Raw genomic sequence first — 12,041 nt, 5'->3', positions numbered from 1 at the left:
CGGGGGCTGGGGGTGAGGGACTGAGGAGAACCTAAGATGTCAACAAAACAAGGCCCATAAGAAAATGGTAACACGGACCACTTCCAAAGAAGCGTGGAGAGGGCAAGGGCAAGTCCCCCGTCACTCCCCACAGCACCTGTTCGCAGCTGACAAACCTGAGCTGGAGCCCCGGAGCCAGCCAGCGCGGGGGACAGCACGGGATGCGGCCCCCCTGCCCCAGTGTGGCAAGACCCTGGCCTGGCCTCCAGCCACCGCCCTGAGCCTCTGTCCCAGATGTCCCCAAGAAGTGACAAAAGCCAAGCGACTGTACAGTGCTCAGGATCCTTTACTGTCCAGGTACAAAGTCTAAGGGTGCATTGAGGGCTTCTCTTCCTGGGTCACTTTAAGCTACAGAAGGCAGGTTTCGGCTTCGATCATGGGCGGACTGCTTTATTCCAATGTCTCATGACCCTCTGAAATGGTCTCCAAGCCATTCCCTCTTTTCACACATTTGACCTAAGAACACACGGAATGAGGGTCATCTTTAATGTGTGCAACACCCAGGATGTCAGGATGGGGAAACACCCTCCATCAAAGTGGGGTTCAACTCTGGCCCCTCGGAAAGAAACTGCCTTAGCTTCCAGCCACACACAACACACTAGAAGAGTTTGCGTTTTATTATTATTATTGTTTTACAATAAAAACAAATAGCTATGCTCTCAGCAAAACAAAACCAATTTTTTTTAAAAAATCACAGAAATCTACTAACAGCATTTCAAGGTAAGGCTTTTGAAAGATTTCTTCAAATAAATTATCCTGGCCTAAACATTTACTCATCACTCTTCAATTACTTGTCAACATTCCAAAAACTTTCAGTTATGTAAAATACATTTAACTTTGCCAATAATTTTAGATAATACTGGATTCTTCCCCAAAAGACTATCATAAAACTATGCTTTAAAATAAAAAAAAAAAAACTTAATCCAAGAGGACATAAAACTGAACTATGTAGCCTGTGATTGCGTGTTTCAAATCCTGGAAGTTAAACGTGTGAAGAATTTGAAGACCAGGTTCAGGACCCAGGTCTGCTCCGAGGCAGGTGGCTTCAACGTCTTACCTATGTTCACTGAAACCACCAGGAGCAAAGTGACAAACAGGAAGAGATCCAGGGGAGACACAAGACAGATCTCGCTTTCTGCGAGGAAGCCCTCCAACGGTGACTGGCCAGTGTGTAAGGTCCTCTTCTCTAAGGACCAAATCCACAGGCTTTGGCATCGCCTCATTCACTTGCCCAAGGAATTCAAACCCTAACCCAAAGCCTGCTGCTCAGCCCCCATGTCTGGGGTGGGAGGCTGTGAACTCCAGAGCCGGGGACAGACACACAGGGGTGCTCATGAGCTGCTGGAGCCCCAGCGTTACCGGTAAGAAAACCAGCTTTGGGTCAGGGCTCGGCGGGCTGTTCCAGATGGCCTGGGACACGGCAGGCCGCCACCTCCCACTCTAGCGCCCTGGCCTTTCCCCTCTTCTGCTCCACCCAGCAAACCAAGAGTCACTTCTCCAAGATGCCCTGCCACCCTGGGGCTCCGGGGGCCTGGGGCTGTGGCCTCAGGGGCGCCTCCCCACCGAGAGCGGCGGTCTGACCATCGAAAGTACCCAGCGGTGGAGCCGGCCCAGGCCGCCTGCTGCCCACAGCTCTTCGGGAGCCTGGCCCCCACCCTGCCTACCAGAGCTGGAGCGAAGGACACCAGCGGGCGGGCGCGATCCAGGAATCGGAGCTGCTGGCTGCGGGGTGCCTGGCCGCCCTCTTCCTCTCAGTCACCCCACCCACCCCCCTAAGAAGCCCAGTCAACGCCAGAAGAGATCAAGCCTCAAATTAAAATGCGCAGTGTTTCTAAAGGGAAGAGAAATGTCACATAGAAAGTATTACAAAAAAGGATTAAGTTTGTCAGCTGTCCAAACACTATTAAGACCACATGCTTTATACAGCGGCAGCGCGGCCGAGCCCCTCCTCGGACAGCGGGCAGAACCGGGGCCGAGCCCGGGCAGCGGCGCTGCTGGAGGCGACGGGGGGCCGGGGGTGGGGGGGGGGCGGCCGAGCGCTAGGAGATCTGCTGCTTCTGGAGCCTCCGTTCGGCGGCCGCGGCCAGCATCCTCCGACGCAGGGTCACAGGGTCGGAGGTCGTGCCTTCTGACGACAGGCAGCTCTCGGAGGCTGAGTCGACTTCAGAACTTCTGTTCAGGAAGCGCCTACAAAAGCCAAAGGACTTGCGTGAGGGACAGAAGCTCTGGAACATGGACTTGTGAAATGCACGGGCCGTGTCTTCGTCTGTAATTCCCCCATTTCCCAGACAGCTCCGTGAGGCGGTCAATCGGCAGCAGCCCGTGAAGAAGACACCTGTCCCCAGACGGGAGAAGCTCTGTGCCGCAGGGACGAAGCCCGCCGAGGGCTCTTCAGCCCCTCCTGCTGCACGGGCCACCCGCAGGGCCACCCGAGCGGCCAGGAGGGCGGGCCTGGGAGTGGACACCAGCCCGGGGGGAGCCTCTCTGGGCCTGTTTTTTCAGCTCAACTTCTAGCCCGTAAGTGCAATGACAGTGCTCCCTCCGAGAGAGCAGTGAATCTGACTCATCAGCACAAAGGGCTTAGGTCACACTAGCACACAGGTGCTCTGAAAAAGAGTGGCTGAAGCCGTCCACGGGAGACGACCAGCCGCTGGAGGTTACCAGTTAGGCCCAGACCCTTTGGTTTTCCAAGATGTTTGGAATCAGAATGTTTCTAATGGTTTTTCAATGTTGGCCCTCTGTTTAAAAAGGCACAGTGTGGGCCTGACACGACAAGAGCTTTTGGGCCACCGGGTTGTGACCGGAGATTTAGATGAGCGAGAGCCAGAGGGTCAACTCACTTTCGAGCCTGCTGCAGGAGGTCATCCTTCCGCTGGACCAGCATGCGCTGCCTCTCGTCCGCAGACTTGGAGAAGCGGCTCCCCCGGGCCTCAAAGTCTTCCCCCTCGCTGGGCTCCACCTCCACCTCGCTGAAATCCAAGGCCTCCTCCAGCCGAGGACCGAGGTCTAGCGGCACACGCTCAGTCTGGGCACAGAGGAAGCAAGCGACCACTGTGACCCCAGGCCGCCCTCCAGAGCAGATCCCCACCTAACCCAAGGGCCCCAGTGTTGTTCTGGACCCAGGGGGAAGCATGCTGCCCGCTGGGGAACCAGCAGCATATGCGGAATGGCCGACGGGGGCTGCTGAAGGACCAGCTGCTGCATCAGGCTTGGGCACGACTAGGAACAGCACCTGACTCAAGCTGGATGTTCGGTATTAGTGAAATTTGTTGTACAGGATTATCCATATGGAAAAACAGAGGCACCTTGAAACCGTACTGTCAGAAAGTAATAAAGTTAACTCTCAGTGTACATTCTGGGAAGGTTCTGTTCAGCTGTACGAATCACTCTCACACTCACACAAGTATTATTGCATTTACTGCACAAATTTTACACCTTCACTGACTCTGAAAACAGAGGCAGGCAGCTTAAAAGGGATAAATTCTAAGGATCTTTTTTTAAACAGCTATAAATCACATGATTCCTTGTGTAACAGGATATTAAAATGGGACTCTCTCAGTTTGGGCTCAAGTTCAGAACACGAAGACAACGCCCAAGCTCCCCCCCACACTCGGGCTATGCTCCTGCCACTGGACGGACCCAGGCTGCCCAGGGTCAGCCCAGCACCCAGTTCTAGGTGACGAGAGTTGAGGTGGAAGAGGCTGAGAGACTGGCCTATTTGTAAGACTTCCTCTGTGTGGCACTCATCTGTCACGCGCTGTCACCCTTCCCTGCTTTCAGCCTAGTGAGTGAGGGGACTTTAAGAAAGCCATGTGTCCAGACTAATATTCCCTGCGGTTTGGGGCCCTGGGAACTGGTGGTGACTCATACACCTAAGGAATCTCAAGACCAAGAAATCTGCTCGTGGCAGATAAAAAAAGGCTCCGAGGGGAGCAAGTTCAACTTGCATCGACCCTAAGGTCCTGTTGTGTGTCCTGGGAGGTGGCTGGGGTCCTGCAGGAGGGGACCAGCCTGAAGTTGTTGAAACAGACTTTGCCCACAGGACCACGTGGAGGGTGGTACGGGCTCCACAGAGGTCGGGGCGCGATCACAGAGAGCAGGCCCAGGTTGGGGTTTCCGGTGCTAGATGGGGCAGGGGGTCTGTAAGGTAACAACTGTGAGAGATACATAGATATAGACACACATACACACACTGGGGTCACGTGGCCAGATCCAACCCGCCCTTCTATACACAGACACAAAGACGCACAGACAAGCGCACGCGCGCGCGCGCGCGCGCGCGCACACACACACACACACACACACACACTGGGGTCACGTGGCCAGACCCAACCAGCCCTCCTCCTGAGCCTGACTCTGGAGGAGGTAGAAAGAGCAGCTGGTGAGTGGAGGAGGAAATGAAGGAAGGAAACAAACGCCCACCCCCAGCCCTGCCGGCTTCCGAGCCAGCATGAGCTCAGGCAGGGGAGAGCCTCTGCATTCAGTACCGGCACAGTTCATGCCACGCTTGGGCTACATCGAGGTCTTTGCTAAGAGACCGTTATCCGAGGACTTGTTACTTCTTGAGAATGACTGAAACCACTACACACCATGTTCCTTGTGAAATAAGTAATTTCACTTCACTGTGCTAGAAAAAATTCAGAAACCTTCAGGTTAACTGTAAAAACAGAGTTGGGGAACTGGGACAGAAAATGAACGTGCTCTCCTCCCAAGGGGCCCCCAGCCAGCCCAGCACTCAGATCTAGGCTGGACGAGCTGCCTAAAAACCTACGAATGCAAACCCGAACCCCTTCTTCAAAAGCCAGGCACCATTTTACAAATGCTGCCCAATTCAAACATGGATTTGGGTATGAAAAATTTAACTCAGCAATGGATTTTGAAAAAGTCTTAGTCTTATGGTTTCCAATTTGCAGGGAAAAGCATGCAAAATGAAAGCAGCTTCTAAGTCAGTCAACCATTAGATCAGCTGCTTCAAGAAGCACCCCGAGAGATACTGGCAGACAAGGCGACACCAGGTCGGACCCTAGCCCCGTGAGTGGGAAGCCCCACATCACAGACACCCAATGACCGGGTGGTTTGGGGGTTTTTCCAGTCTCTTAAAGTTTCTGGAAAGTGCGGTCATTGATTAAGCAAATTGGAAGTAGAGATGAAGGGTGTAAGCCGGAGCCCAGGGGGCTGAAAGCGTGCAGAGGGGAGCGCCTCTGCCCTGGAAACCAGACAGAGGGGCTGCCTGCGGACAGGGCGGCCACCCGAGTCCCCCAAGTGCGCATCTAGGCAGAGCTAGCTCCCAGAACAACCATGCCCCTCCCACCTCCACACCACGCAGAGGGTCTCATTTGCTTGAAGTACATGGAAGCACCTAGAAATGCTGAGTTGGGCAAGTGAGGCTCCATCTGGGTTCAGATGTCCAATCACCCTATGTCCTGCCTATACCCAGCTTCCCTCTGCCCCTCCTAGTGCTCAAGCTCAAGGTGGCAGAGCTGGCCCGGGGACAGCATGACTCTGTTCTCCTCCAGGTCCTGAGGATAATGCCCAGGTCGCGGGCTGCAGGCCCTGGGTGAAAATGCAGGCCATGCTGAGGGCACTGATCAGTTTAACCTGAAATCCTGGGACGCTGTGGTATAGGGCCTCCTCTGCCACCCCGGCCCGAGGCTTCATGAACATGAGAGGCAGGACTGAAGACCGCCGCCAGGCACACACGACTGCCCACGGGAACACACGCACTCTCTCCCCAGGGTGCAGGCCTTACCTGCACAGAAGCTTCTCCCTCCTCCTGGTCTCCGTTTGGCCTATCCACAGGACTGTTCAATGCCGGCCTGATGCCATCTGAGCGCTGCAAGGCAAACAGACAGTCCGGAGCTGCTCGGGGCTTACAGAACAAGGCCAGGGAGAACCCGGGGTATGGAGGGAGCTCGGGTCCCCAGCACTGTCTGGGCTTTGACAAAGTCTGCGGCAGCAATGAAGCTGCTACTGACAGCTAAAATAAGGCAAGGGAGCCCGAGGCCTGAGCTTCAGATATCACCCGACTCCCATTCCATCTCTACTCAGAAACAGTGACCGCATGACGGGAACACACCGACAGCAGGTAACACTGACTGAGCACTTGGGGAAACCCGACAGGACCATCTCATTGATCTTAACATCCTGTGAAGTAGCTACTGTTGTTCTTCTCATTTGCAGCCAGTCTGAGATCCTGGCCGAGGCCACAGATGCACTGGAGCCCTGCCCATCTCCCCAGAAGGTCCTGCCACCTCAGTGCTGGCTGGCCAGGCTCTGTATCACTGCTGAGAATTTGCTCTGCCTGCACAAGGTCACCGTGCACCCCACCCCCTCAAGTGGCCCTCAGCCAGCAGCTGATGAGAAGTGGCATCCAAATGGCCTCGCTCCTCACCCTCCGGAGGCCTCCCACGGGATCAAGCTCTAGTCATCCAGGACACTAAGCTGCTCTAACAAGCCCTTACTGGCTGCCTCCCCCCCACCCCCACCCATCTCACAGCCCCACCTGCTGCCTGTGTCCTAGAAGCTTCCCAAATGACCCACTGGCACTAGAACCCTTGTCCCAGGGTCTGCTGCTGGATAATCCAAAGTCAACAGCCAGGTCAAACAGGGAAGGACCGATAAGCCACGTCTAACGTCAGCCCATTTGACTCCAAACTCCAGGCTTGTTCTCTCTTAAAAGATTCTCAAGTTTTAAGATTTTGTTAACAGATTTTCATATATTCTTATGCACAAAGTTGAATGATTTCTTGTTAAATGACTCCCTGGTCATGTACTGATCCCCTGGGTCTGCCAGAGAGCTTGCTTCAAAATGTTAATACTTCGGTCAGATCACTGTGTCATACATCTGAAACTAATACAACATTGTCAACCATCCTTCAATAATAAAATTTAAGTAAATAAATAAGTAAAATGTTACTACCCCTTGTACTCAAAGAGGTTATATATAATGGGCCAGGAAATCTGTCCTTGTTAAAGCAGTCAGGAGTCCCAGCATCACAGAGCCGTCACACCTGATGGAAAAATCACACCAAGGTGCATAGCCAACCAGGGACGGAGGGCATTGCCTCCTACAGCCAGGGGCAGCCAACAGCAGCCTGCAGGCCAAATTCCCCCTCCACCTATTTTTGTAAATGTTTCCTAGAAACCAGTCAGGCACACACACTCACATACTGTCCATGGCTGCTACCATGGCAGAGCGGAGAAATCACAACAGGGACCCCGGCTCACAAAGCCTACAATACTTCTATCTGCCCTTTATGAAAAAGGCTGCCAATCCGTCCGAGAGGAACCAATGCCATGACCACCTGCAGGGCCAGGCAAAGCGGGCAGACCTGCGGTGTCCACCTGTACAAAACATTTTCCCCAATACATTTATTTGTCTTTGTCTTCATCCGAGCCCCTGGGGTGGGTCCGTCCTTAGTTAAAATTTGCAAAGTTAGGAAATTCATCAATCAAGATTGATACTCAATTAAGGAACTAAAAAGTTAATCTACAGGATTAAATCTTTGTGAAGACAGAATCTATTTTGCACTTACCTGTGTGGGAAAAGGGACTTGAATCCGTCCTTCTAAAATGTTGTCTGTGGTTATTTCCACCGAGCGGGTCAGCTGGAGGTCCTGCAGCACGAGGTGGTATGGAACCTGGGGAAACATTTCTTGAATCTGATGAGCCTGGAGGAACACAAACACAGAGGCCATGAGACATTCACTCTCGAGACTTACTGCTCAGGACTGTGGTGTACAGCGAGCTTTGCGCACTGAACCTGGCATCTGGCCTTGAACACACGAGCAAGAGGCCTCTCTATTCTGCGTGACCCTGTCAACCTCTCTCCTTCTGGCGTTTTTCCAGGATGCCAGACAGGTTACTTGGGACAGCATCACTTTCAAGATAAAAAGAGCACGGAAATCCAGCTGGATCCCAAAACAGGCTCAACTCGAATATTCCAGTTTTAAAAAGTGTTCATTTTAAAGGTCGGTGTAACTCAGGTTAAAAAAAAAAAAAAAAAGGGTCCTCCTTAAACACCACCACCAAAAAGGAACAAACTTCTGATACACGGCCACATGGACAAAATTCAAATGCCTTAGGGTAAGTGAAAGAGCCTGACTCATAAGGCTACGTACTATAGAATTCCACTTCTACAGCATTCTAGAATAGGCAAAATCAAACGGACAGAAGACAGATAGGTGGTTGCCAGAGGCTGGGGGTGGGGAGAGAAAGTGATGAAAAAGGGGCATGATGTCATCTGGGGGAGGGGAGATGGAACCATTCTAGATCTTGAGGATGGTGACGGCCACACAATTTTAAGAGTTACAAGAACCACAGAATCAGATACTACAAAGGGTGAATCTACCATAAATTACACTACAACCGAGAAAAAGAAGATTAAAAAGAATATAAACTTGGAACATTAGAGCTGTAGGTTTTAGACCACAGTCGAGAAACATCAGCGAGTCCACGCTGGGCTGAGCGGCAGCCGGGGTGTAGGGAAGACGGCACAGGTCTCCGCCCACCACCACCCACGCTCACATCAAAGGGGTCCAGACTTTGTTTTTTTCATGTGTGTATATTTGTTTTATAATGCCTATATTCATGGTTTTGTTTGTGGAAAAGCCCAACAATCAAAAGAAAAAAAGAGCAGGAAAAATGGGATTGCTTTAGAGGCACAAGGAAGTCTGCTACAGGGGCACTAGCTCGGCGGGAGCACGGCGTTCTAGCTAGCAGAGGGGAAGGCATCCAAAGTCAGGGCCTTGAAAGCCAAGATCAGGGTGCTTAGTGTCTCGCTGGGGCACGAGGACAAGACAAGCAGAGTCCTGCCGCAGGCCCCACGAGCCCCACATGCCTGGGACCCCGCAGGGTTTACAGGAATGGGAGCTGAGCATTTTTTCCTCCAGGTTGAATCAAAGCTAAATGGAGAGGAGTCCATAAAAACCTCGACAATCAGATAACATTCTTCTCTACTCTTAAACAGCTTTCCCTTCATTTCCCAAATAAAAACACGCCCGAGATTCATTTTACTAGACCAAAGCTCTTCTTCCAGAAAATCCAGAGAGTTCAATATTGGATCTTTATAAAAAATGTATGGGCCCAGTACACTTGGGGTGCTAAAAATAGGCTACTCCAATCCGTCATGGAGCTGGAGGAAGAACAGCCAGAGCCTCTCTGAGAAGTCTCAACACCCCAGCCTAGTCCTAAAGGTTCACGTGCCCAGGATTCTGATTTTCTTAGGGAGCAAATGAGGTGATCCACCTGCAGAGCTCCGACAGCTCCGAAGTCCACTTGCAGGGCCGGACACGAGCCAGCGGGAGGCCGCATCAGGCTACGACATTGCAGACCGCAATTGCGCCCGTTATGACATCACGCACACACTGCTGACGTGGCTGAGCAAAGGAGTACTGGTGAGCCTTAAAAACAAAGGAAGTTCTGGCCCCTGCTACAACGTGGATGAACCGTGGCAAGTAAAACAGGCCAGCCACGAAATGACAACCACTGATCCCACAGCTGTTCCTGGGACAGGGGCTTGGGTGCACGGAGGAAAGGACGGGAGCGTGACCTCACCGGCTCCTTCTCCATAGCTTCTGAAACCTGTGTATAAATGGCCTGTTCAAAAACCTTAAAAAACTTAGAAAACCAAAACTCCCCTGATGCCATAATCCTCTCAAGCCACCACCTCTATCCCACTGCTTCTCCAGCTCCCACGCGTTTCCAGTCTGCCTTGAGTATCCAAGCCCACAGGCCTCGGAGACCGCCTGCTCCTCAGCGAGGGCCAGACGCCGCCATGGCATCGCCACCGGGACGGCTCCCGCCCAGCCTGAGGGGCTGCTCTTGCCTGGCTCGGTGCACCGGCCCCCCACCTGCCCCACTGCGGCACTGAAACCCACTGTGATGGCTTCCGCCCTCCGCTCCCCTCACCTGCCACCCCTCCACCCAAAGCACAGTGTCGTCGAGGCCCGTCAGTTCATCTCCTGACAAGTGTCTTCACGCGGCCCGTTCTTTTCATCTCTACCACCAACAGCCTGGTCCAACCACCACCTTTCTCACCTGCACTGCCACTGCCTCCCACCTGGGCTCACGGCTTCCCCCTCGGCCCCCCATAATCCAGTCTCCCAGAAGCAAATCATTCTGTTAAATGTCCTGTCCATCTGCTAGGGGAGGAAAAAGGCCTTGAACAACCTTCTAATACTTCCAAGATAAAACCTAAATTGGAGGGGCGCCTGGGTGCTCAGGTGGTGAAGCCTCTGCCTTCACCTCAGGCGATGATCCCGGGGTCCTGGGATCGAGTTCCACATCAGGCTCCCTGCTCAGTGGGGAGCCTGCTTCTCCCTCTGCCTCTACCCCTCTCCCCCACTTATGCATGCTCTCTCTAATAAATAAAATCTTTAAAAAAAAAAATCTTTTAAAAAAAATCTAAACCAGGGCACCTGGGTGGCTCAGTGGGTTAAAGCCTCTGCCTTCGGCTCAGGTCATGATCCCAGCGTCCTGGGATCGAGCCCCGCATCGGGCTCTCTGCTCAGTGGGGGAGCCTGCTTCCTCCTCTCTCCCTCTCTCTGCCTGCCTCTCTGCCTACTTGTGATCTCTGTCTGTCAAATAAATAAAATCTTAAAAAAAAAAAAAAAGAAGAAGAAGAAAGAAAAGAAAATGAAAGCTGGTTTCCAAAGCGGTTCCAAGTCTGAAAACACAGGAATTTAAGTGGTCCCAGTGAATACAGAAGATACCCCTGAGAATCCTGCTACTCCGCCAAGGGGAGCCTGCACACCATGCACACTGTCAGCCCCTCTTCGGTGGGTCACCATCCTGGAGCAGTCAGGGCCCCTTACCATTGCGTTCAGCTGTGAGTTGCTGGCCTGCGTAATGCCTAGAATGTTGGTGGTGTGCATCACCTCGACGGAAAAACTCGGCAGCCAACTGGCGATCCGGGACCCTAAGACAAATGAGAATCCAGGACAAATTAGAGATCCCTTTCCCCGTGTTGTCTACTTTGGCGTCGGCCACTCCAGGCCACCAGCTGGTTCCACTGAGGCCTTACTACAGGCCAGGCCTTTCGTTCCAAGGGTCCCATGTGGACAAGCTCATGTCTAAAGCCTCACATGGTACACATGGTACCGTCATCTACTGGGATCCCCATTTTACTTAGAGACTCCTCGGTGCCCATGGCATTTTGCCCCCACAGCACTCAGAAGTTAGATAACTTGCCCAAGTTCATACAATTTAATTATGGGGGTCAGGATTTGGAATCAGTCAGGTTCCAGAACACTTCACCACCAGGCTCTCCTGCTTTCCCGTGGCTCTGGGTCCACACGTCAATCTGCTCATAGCCTGGCAAATAAGGGAGCTTTTTCAAGGTTCTACAATCACTACAAAGAGGGGTTTGAGCTCTTCTCTTTCACACTATACACAATTACTACTCATGTGGACATGTCACTTTCACAACGACGTTCAAGAAGTACCTTCTATTTAATCATCTGATTTGAAGACCCTGATTTTCTGATTCAATTCAAAATTCTTTTCAGAGTGTCCCATGACACAGGCTTGTGGACTAAAAGCACCAAGAAGTCTGCTGCTTCTGCCATTTCCCTAAGAAAAGGGGATCCGAAGATAAAACACCACCGGGGCGCCAGGGTGGCTCAGTCTGTTGGGCGTCTGACTCTGAGTTTCGGCTCAGGTCATGATCTCAGGGTCGTGAGACTGGGTCCCATGTTGGGCTCTGTGCTCAGCACAGCATCTGCCCAAGATTCTCTTCTCTCTCTCCTCCTGCTCCCCCACTCACTCTCTCTCTCTCAAGTAAAAAACTTTACAATAACAACAAAACACCAAGTATTGGCTGTGAAACAACGCTATCAAAGCCACACGTTTAGGGGTTCTTTCTGTCTCCTTCCCAAAGAGGCGCTGAGGCCTGGGATATATAAAACAAGCTAAATGGGTCTCAAGGTCTTGCCCAACAAAAAACTGGGTATTTATTTCATGTACTTACCAGAGAGAAACAAAGCTGACTTTTCTGTTTTGAC

The 12,041-nt window shown here is 52.2% G+C and overlaps 1 protein-coding gene across 1 annotated transcript in view; it reads right to left on the bottom strand.

The window, feature by feature from the left end:
* Positions 1-638: 638 nt before the first annotated feature.
* The window catches only part of AMFR (autocrine motility factor receptor), a 39,558-nt gene continuing 28,155 nt past the window's right edge, over positions 639-12,041 (bottom strand). The window contains exons 10-14 of the mRNA XM_080828914.1: positions 10,854-10,957; positions 7,575-7,709; positions 5,789-5,872; positions 2,880-3,064; positions 639-2,226 (exon numbers count right to left, since the gene is read on the bottom strand). Of these exons, the coding sequence (XP_080685040.1) occupies positions 2,079-2,226; positions 2,880-3,064; positions 5,789-5,872; positions 7,575-7,709; positions 10,854-10,957 (656 nt within the window). The 3' untranslated portion in view covers positions 639-2,078. The remainder of the gene's footprint in view (positions 2,227-2,879; positions 3,065-5,788; positions 5,873-7,574; positions 7,710-10,853; positions 10,958-12,041) is intronic.

Source organism: Martes martes, assembly GCF_963455335.1.
Source record: "Martes martes genome assembly, chromosome: 17".
Lineage (NCBI taxonomy): Eukaryota > Metazoa > Chordata > Mammalia > Carnivora > Mustelidae > Martes > Martes martes.
This window is presented reverse-complemented; position numbering and strand designations above follow the sequence as displayed.